The sequence below is a fragment of the Etheostoma spectabile genome, chromosome 1 (assembly GCF_008692095.1).
Source record: "Etheostoma spectabile isolate EspeVRDwgs_2016 chromosome 1, UIUC_Espe_1.0, whole genome shotgun sequence".
Taxonomy (NCBI): domain Eukaryota; kingdom Metazoa; phylum Chordata; class Actinopteri; order Perciformes; family Percidae; genus Etheostoma; species Etheostoma spectabile.
The window spans coordinates 23,772,327-23,781,617 of NC_045733.1; the positions used below are offsets into that span (position 1 = coordinate 23,772,327).

A 9,291-nucleotide genomic window follows, 5' to 3' on the forward strand; every position below is an offset into this window, starting at 1 on the left:
AACGGTCCAGGTGACGTGGCAGCGACAGCTTCGGTGGCCGTCATGTTGAATGTAAACAAAAAGCTGCTTGCCGTTGCTGCGCTATCGTCACTGTGTAAAGTCAGTGGTTGTGATTGGAGCCTTGATTTGGAAAAATTGGAAATTGGCTTTAATGGGGTCTTGGCCAGACTGACTTGAAGAGCAAATTTGCCGGAAGTTTGTCAGGGTTTTCCCAGGCTATGAAGTTGGGCTTCTTCCATATGTAATTAGTAAAATGGTTTTTAAACTGAATCTTTGTGTTTTGAAGCAACATTGTTTTTTGTTTTTTTATATATATATAAATGTAGGTGGCTCCCATTGCCAGCTCATTACAATCCCAGTCAACACATTCAGAGTCCTGCCCTGCAAACTGCGGTCCAACTTGGCACAGAGGAGGTGGCATTACAGTGACAGCGCCAGGCAGTTCCTCTACGCTACTCCAGAGGGAAACCTGGTAGTGGTGGCACAGGCCGACACGATGCAGACCTACGAGTGTTGGTCAGAAGAGGAGGGTTTCCGGCAGCTGTTGGCCAACTACTGTGTGAGGGCGGAGCCCCGCCAGGAAAGTACCACTCTAATTGGTCACTCGCGGACACCGCACATTAAGCGAGAGGAGACCATCATCCTGCCGGGGGAGTCTCGTTCTGAGCAGGTCCACACAAAGACGTACTGGAACGAACTTATTGTGGTGTGCACCCTGCTGGCGTTCTCCCTCGTGGTGTTTTCCTTGTTCGTCATCTACAGGAACCGCGATCATATGAAGTCCATGCTGAAGCAGGGCGAGTGCCCTAACATGCAGCAAAAGAAGCCAAGGATTGTGGGAAAGCCTGCTGAGAGCTTACCCCTAAATGGTAACACCATCCCCGTTTCCACTTCTGATCACAAGGGCTACCAGACGTTGAATGACAACTACATTTGCAGCACGCCCACCCACGAGTCCTCGCCAGACAACAGCAAGAGCTTCTCTGAGTCCTCCGACAGGCGGCCGCTTAACTTAAAGGAGAGCCACGTGGAATACTCCCCAACCTGCCCTCGACCCAGAGTGAGGCTAGGCTCGGAGATCAAAGACTCTATCGTATGAGAGCGCTGTATTCCCTAAAAAGATGCCACCCTGTATCTCCATGAAAGATACAGGCCACCGAGCAAAGGAGAGGAGACCCTGACATCTCTCTTCATCACAGCACATATTTTATTTTAGTCATCTTTTGTTCTGTGATCAGTAAGGAGGTCATTTCATTTAACCATTTCCACTCCAAAGCCAGAGGTTGGTATGGTGCACTGCATAGGGCAGGAAGAGGAGGCAGCACAACAAGTCATTTTCAACCAGGAACAACAACCATGGCAGCTGCTCAGAATAGTTATAGGCTGAGTTATTGAGTCCATCTAATGGCCACTAAAAGTGTGTGTGTGTGTGTGTGTGTGTGTGTGTGTGTGTGTGTGTGTGTGTGTGTGTGTGTGTGTGTGTGGTGGTGTGTTGTGTGTGTGTGTGGTGTGTGTGTGTGTGTGTGTGTGTGGGGGTGTGGTGTTGTGTCGTGGGGGGGTGCTGGGCAACATGAGGGGGGAAAAACCTACCACAATAACCAGAACATCTCACATGATATGATAAAAACAATAAATTATGAACATTGATAGGTTTCCCAGCCCTATGTGTGTATATGTATAACCTTCCACATGCTCTGCAGAAGTAAACTGCCACAGAGGCCATACTTCTGTTATCACGCGCACTAGAACTAAGCTGCAGCTACATGGTGACCAAGAGTTCAGGTTTAGGAGACTATAATACATGTATTGCTTATTCATTATGATCCACACATTATGGAAGCAAGTTAGAAGGAAGCACATTTGTTCCCTTTTGCTCAATACATGTCATGACTGTAGGAGGATAAAGATGATGAAAAATGAGACAGTCAAGGAGAAGACACCACACACTGTTGGACTGTAACTTTAATAAAGTTAAAAAAAAAAAAAGTGCTCATAAATTATGCTCCAGGGCCTGAATACTGACATTTACCTCCTTGAATGTATGTTGTTAAAAGGTTTAAGTCACCAATCACTAAACCGTGGACAATTTAGGGAACCCGTTACTCTACATCTCTGCTCTTCTGAGACGGCCCACTTCTACAGTATTGACATGCAGGTACCATGATGGGCTCTAAAATTGAACTGAGAGACAGACAAACCTGTATTTGAGGCCAATGTGAAAAATAGACCTATGTCAGTCAAGGCGGACATCATGAGTACGGAGAGCCAAGAAAAAAAAAAAGGGGGACGTCCACACCTCTACCATCTTCAGGGCAGCACCGAAATCATGTGCACTGTGCCAAGAAAACAACTCGATTGTCTTATCGAAATGCAATAGTGCCATTCTGTTATGACCACTCCCATACGTTGCATTAGCATTGATCACTGTCAAAGAGCACATGGTGACAGAACCAGAGGTGTAAGTAAAGTGGCACAAAGAATACATAAATGTGAACATGCAAGGTTAGAAATTTCTTGAAGACTGTTAACTCAAAAGAAACTTTTCAAACTGTGTTGGGCAAAATAATTGACGTTAATGCAAAATCTGAACTGGGACCAAAGGAAATTGCATGGAGATTACTTCATGTGAAAGCTTGTCTTGTGGGTGTCCGGTGTGAAAATATTTCCGTTTTCCTTCAGTTACGCTTAAATCTGCCTTCTAAGTATACACTGAAACATACAGGTACAATTAGTGTGAGACGTTTGAGCTTGATGAGCTATAACAACACAAACTGTGGTAAATTTAAGCACTAATAACGCAAATGAAAAGGTCACAGAACAACCAACTGTCACTGTAGTGGAGAGATAATATTTCATGTTGTCCAGACAGCAGCTGCACTATGTAGTGATGTAGTTGCACAGAGCGCTGTATTAGCTCAGTATAAGCCCCCTCCAGCAGGTTATGTATGTATTTCTTACATACACGGTTGCCCACACTCAGCCAGATGTCATTGTGACATTAATGTGAAAGCACAAGTAATCAGGGTCTTGAATACTTACAGGTATGCACGTCAGTAAAAATCTAAGAAATGCAACTACTGAGAGCCGAAAGTATGTGGCCGCTGGGGGATAAAAAAAATATTTTTTTTAGAAATCAGTTATTACAGGGACCAGTGCTGCCATTATGAACACTCTTGCACCCACATTGCTTAGACTTTTGAGACTTAACAAGCAGACTTTCCCAAAGATTTAGGAAGCTGATGATGGTGTGTAAATCTGAATGAGAAACATTTACACGGCCATAGGGATAATATGGCACCACATGTCTTAGAATACATCACCAATTCACTGTATTGATCAAGTAAGCCTTCAGTATATATTCCAGTATCATACAGAATAAACGTTTTGCTATTTTCAACATAGAGCAGATGACAGAATGCTACAGTATGTAACTGCTACAAGTTGACAAAGTAATTGCACAGCAAACTGCGCAACAGTGGTCAGTGTTTATATTTTTTTCTTCAGTTTTTGTTGTGTATATACAGTATCTGTGCTTAATATTGTGTGTTTTTCCAAGGGACCTTGTGCAAGATGTGCTGTAGAGATAGTCTTAAAACTAGAGAGTGAACACTGCTGATATTTTGTTTTCATAGTGCTTTACTGCCTACTTCAACATACATTTCAAATCTTGCACAGAATACTGCACATTTTTCACCCTGCTGTTTAATCAGCACCTGGGCTGGTTTTTTATCAAGCATGTCAAAGCAGGGGGGGGGGCATCTGTTTTCGCCCAATTGAAATGAATGGGTAGTTTAATATTGTAAAAAAAAAATGGTCTGTCACTTTCCTGCTGAGAGTTCAGTGAGAAGACCGATACCGGTCTCATTACAGACATAAGTGCTGTCAATCTTATCTAACCATTGGCAAGATCACAAAGTATGTTTCCCGAAAGGTTTAACTATTCCCTTAATTGTTGAGACTAACCAAACAAGAGTACATCTGCCAAGAGATGTTTAACAATAATAAACCATACAATGGAAACCTTGGTGCAGAGCAGAGTGGTGGTTTGCCACCACTGTTAAACTACAAGATGTTTCTCTGGAGGCGGAATAACCTGCTTTTAGATGCTTGATGGATAACCTCAAAACATATTTTTAAAATGCCTTTAGATGTCAAGTTGTTCTGCCTTTAGCCACGTGCCACATTGTACACTACCCAGCAGTGACCTCACCAACAGTGTGGTGAATGGCGTGATTGTAGCCCTCCGTGGGCACTCCTAACTCCACAACACGGGTCAACAGTAGATTTACAGATTCACTCAAGCCATCATTAACTTAATCTGCAAAATATAAAACTGAGAGCTGCTCAAAATTTCGTACCATTCTGCAGGCTTGTGTCAGACGTAATACAGTGCGCATAGGAACATCTTTCTGAAGAGGTCAGTATTTACTAACAATGATAGTAAAGCTGAAGTAACAATACTATTTGGCATTAATAGTTAATGTCTGAATGGTCAATACTGTGTCAGAAATGCATATTTATTAATGACGTGCCGTTCAATTAAAAAGCAATTATGGTGATTGATGCTCCATTTTAAGTGGCTCCTCAGTAATGCAACATACTGTACGGGACATGAATGTAGCCAACTATAACCTATTCTGTAGAACATCTACAGCAGTCTATTTTCCTGAATCGGCTTAAGTAGGCAATGCATTGCAACAACTTTTTAGGATTTTGTTGAAATGGTCATACTACAAAGAAACAGCACACTAGACGTAATTAATCATTTGTGCTGCACGATGTAGTACCACAGTAAGATGCAAGCACAGCTCCAAATCCTCCATATCGGCTCAGCCATGAGACGCAGCAACAGCTTTGCCTCAGCATACTGAACACCATAAGCTTAGTTGACTGAATAATTATTAGACAAATGTGGTATTGCCTGCATGATTTTGTTTTTTTATTTCTTGTGTATAAATAACATTGTGGACTGTATTTTTTGTATCATTGAGATTGTGACTGTTGTTTTTATTATATTGTACATAAAAAGCACTTTATTTTAAGTTTTTTAAGATAAATGAATAAAATACATGTTTTGACAAATTCAAGTGTGTGACCATTTTATGCTGTAATTTGCTGTTTCGTCATGGACTTTTAACGTAGAACTAACGATGGTCAAATGAAGCCTCATTAAGCTTTGTGTACCAAATTAACATTTCTTGAGCCTTTTGCTTTAAACCGAGAGCGGCATCTTGTGGGCTCAGAAAATAAATGAAATGGCCCCAAAGCTTCCTGAGGCTTCATTTGGCCATCACTACTTGAAAGTGAAAATGGCCCAATTTAATACTAACTTTGTATATCATTTTAGATGTAAAAAAAACAAAGGTGGAGTATAAAAAACATTGTTACAATTGCACATGGACAAAACCTAAAATAGTGCATCCAAACAGTATTAAAATAAATTTAAAAAGAAACAAATGGCCTTTAAAACAACAGTTGTCTTCTCCCTTGGAGTGTTGTCATCAAACTGATTTATTGCCTTAATACATATACTCAGTTTCGTGTTCATTTCATTAATTCATTGCTGCTGTTAAAATCAAATTCATTGGGTATAAAGTAAATTTACATTTATATTGCATTTTCCTAAAAAGTTTGTTAAAAGAAATCATTTCATTTGGCAGTTAACTGTTTTTATTTTAAGTCATGCTTGCATTAGCTGATTTACATCAGATGTTTGATTTACATTTGGCCACCTCTGGCTCATTCTTAAGCTGCTGGGCTACCAGTTGACTTGAAACGTCATACTCATGCAGGTGTACAGAGTGGCCATTATAACCTGACACTTGTCCTTACTACTCTCCTGACCGGCTCATGCCAACATTCTGTGCTAAAACAGCTCCAACCTCCGCCTTATGTGTTAGATTTTTTAGTAATGTTGATTTAACATAGGTTTGCTGATGATGCTGGTGAGATGAGCCTTTTCCTCACAACACTGAAAGTGCCGGTTATGAGCAAGGCTTGAGCTCCGCACACCTAGTTACAGTCTTTTTTTCTGCTCACTGGTCATGGATACACACAGTTATTAAAGGGCAGCCCTGTAATAAACTTTGGCTGTGGGAATCAATATATAGTTATTTTTTATGTGTCTGCCAACCTGTTTACCCAGTAGGGATAGGGACTCTGTGTCACATTGATTCTCTGCTTGATCAATGTACAGCACAGGTAAGAAATGGGTTTGGTTTTTTCTCTCTCCGCTAGCACTGTCCTCATATCAAACCAAAATGTATCTAATTCTCGGGTCAAATCCACATCACGATGACTTGAATATCAAGGATCAAGGCCATAAAAGAGGTCTGTCTGCAAGATCTGTCCATGCCCTTACTCACAGTTCATCAGTACTTCTTTTTAAATGTATTCTTTCTGGAACATTTAAACACATTCAGTTGAGTTTTTCTTGTCTATTCTTGACCACAGTTACGGAAAAAATTAGGCAACTTCCTCTTCCACTTCCTCCGACACTTGTGTACCGCATATCACTGACCATCATTTGGACAAGACATCTGCCAACATCCAGCCTGTTTTGGATGGTTCCTAATTTACTGTATTATATAAAGGCCACATTGCAGATGGAGAGAGAAAAATGTATCATCTGTCATTGTTGTGTAATGACAGATGTTATCTGAATATTTAATAATCCACGAGCAATGGTAAAGTGTTTTTTAAAAAGCATGGGTGAGTGCAGTCGAGGGCAGTGCTTGGCCTTGGCATGCTATTCTGTTTTTGTTTTGTGATAAACAGTCTTCATGGCAGCTTTTCATCTCTTGATTTTCTGAATTTGTTTGATGTTTAAAAAAAGATAAATTGTGATTTTTTTTCAATTTTACAATGCCATCTATCTAGACTAATTTAGTTAGCATCCAGTTCAGCTGTTGAAAAGGGCAGGTTAGACCAGAGTAAAGAGCTGTACAGAAAGCAAGCAATATTAATTATTACTTTTCCCTTCTTACATCTGTTTGTCAAAGCAACAATTCAGTCATTGACTTTCAGTGGTCATTTTCTGTTTACAATATGTTTGCTCTTGACTACTTCTCTTGCTTGTGTGCAAAAGAAAACATTTATTACATGTAGAAATTGGCAAGTTATCTATTATTCTATTTTACATTCATTAAAATCCTGTCCTGTGCTTGGATCTACTTGTATGACTGTTTGTGAGTATTATAATCAGACACTATGCTGACCTCATCAACATCTGTTCCTCATCTGTTGTCCCTGTCAGTGATTCCACATAGTTTGATGAATATAGCCAGTGTGCTTGGTAATAAAAAAATAAAAAGGAAAGACACAATTTTTTTGTTTTTCTACAAGACAATAGGGTTCCTTTAATGGTGTTGCACCAAGATAATCTCCAAAGCACTGTCTCATAAAATAACCAAAGCTGACCCATTCATTATTGGCTATTAATGTGTCCGCAACAATAGGCAAATGAACTGGCCAGACTCGCTGACTCAGCAGTAAAAAAAACCACAACAATATATTATAACTAATTAGTAACTAACTGACACATAGTGATACATGTGTCAATTAGTCACTGATGTCGTGATCCATATCGTTAACCTATACATCATAAATTGGATTAAATCAAGAACAATGCTGTAGTTAAGGCCTAAACATGTATTGTATGTATTTCATGTATTTTTAATATCTTATTGTTATAATCTGTCTGTCTGTGAGTCTGTCTGTATGTGTCTGTCTGTCTGTCTGTCTGTGAAGCTGTCTGTAGTTCTGGTCTTTCTGTGGTCTGTCTGTATCTGTCTGTCTGTGAGTCTGTCTGTATGTGTCTGTCTGTCTGTGAGTCTGTCTGTATGTGTCTGTCTGTCTGTGAGTCTGTCTGTATGTGTCTGTCTGTGAGTCTGTCTGTCTGTGAGTCTGTCTGTTTGTCTGTCTGTCTGTTTGTCTGTCTGTCTGTGAGTCTGTCTGCCTGTTTGTCTGTCTGTCTGTGGAGTCTGTCGTTGTTTTGTCTGGAGTCTGTCTGTCGTTGTCTGTCTGTCTGTTGTCTGTCTGTCTGTTGAGTCTGTCTTTCTTCTGCCCTGTTTTGTCTTCCTGTCTGTGCGTCGCGGTCTGTTGTCTGTCTGTCTGTCTGTTTGTCTGTCTGTCTGTTTGTCTGTCTGTCTGTGAGTCTGTCTGTCTGTGAGTCTTTCTGTGAGTCTGTCTGTCTGTTAATTGCATATCTCTCGAACCGTTAGTCCGATGGATTTCAAACTTGACAGGTGTTTTGCTACGGGCACGGGTAAGTGGATTGCCAAGTTTGACGTTCAAAAGATATTTTAATTTTTTAATTTTAATTTTAATCTGTTTATTGATCCCCAATGGGGAAATTATAAATATAATATAATATATAACATTATAATATTTGCACCTACAATACAAAATACACCTCAGACCCACAAAAAGGTGCAAAGTAGCACTAGGGCCTACTTTGGACTGTTTTCAACTTTGAATAAACAATAAACGACAATTCCCGAATTTAAGGACGTTTCAGAATCCCACACATGCAAACCCAACCAGCTACAGACAACAGGTGGAAGACAGAGCAGCGTGATGCCCGTTGAGCCAGGCTGGTTTTTTAGTCACATCGTTGCAAATATCATGATGATGCATCATTCCACAAAATGGTTTGTCTTCTGTATAATCAAGTTATTCAACATGCTATCTATCAGGCTACAGGAATGTCTATGTTGTTTGTTGTGGTAGAATCCACTTTTCCCATCCATCAATTACAACCTCTTTGTCTCATTGCATATAGGTATGCATATCTAATAACACGGTCAAGATGAAGGCCTACATCAAGATCAGTTTCCATTTTCCTTTCAATGACCAATTTACATCTACTAAGATGGCTCTTAGTAGAAAATCAAGACTAGGAAAGTAAAAAAATTACAACACAAAGCATGTCCACTGAGTCCTCTGTCACATCTGTATGTGCTTGCATCAGGGCATGTAATTACAACGTATTTCACTATTAGGCACTGATGACAACGTGCATGTTCATGGACACGCTGAAATCGACCCCAGAGTCAGTATTCAGTTTAGCCTCTGCCTCAGACCCAGAACCACTCTCTACATGGACAAAATGCTGTGCAGGAAACCCTGCTGAGACAGGACAGTGCACTGTGAATACATCTCACCTTATTGATGTCCTAACACCCCTGCTGAGACAGAGATAAGCTGCCAGCAGAAATAATAGGCTCTTTCCCTCACAGACTGCCCGTGTGTGTGTGTGTGTGTGTGTGTGTGTGTGTGTGTGTGTGTGTG

General features: G+C 40.4%; 1 protein-coding gene across 1 annotated transcript in view; it reads left to right on the forward strand.

Moving 5' to 3' along the window:
* Nucleotides 1-1,484, forward strand: part of LOC116675346 (semaphorin-4B) — a gene marked incomplete at its 5' end in the record, with an annotated part of 29,543 nt that extends 28,059 nt beyond the window's left edge. The window contains 1 exon segment of the mRNA XM_032507244.1: nt 327-1,484. Coding sequence (XP_032363135.1) covers nt 327-1,099 — 773 coding nt within the window. The 3' untranslated portion in view covers nt 1,100-1,484.
* Nucleotides 1,485-9,291: the final 7,807 nt, after the last annotated feature.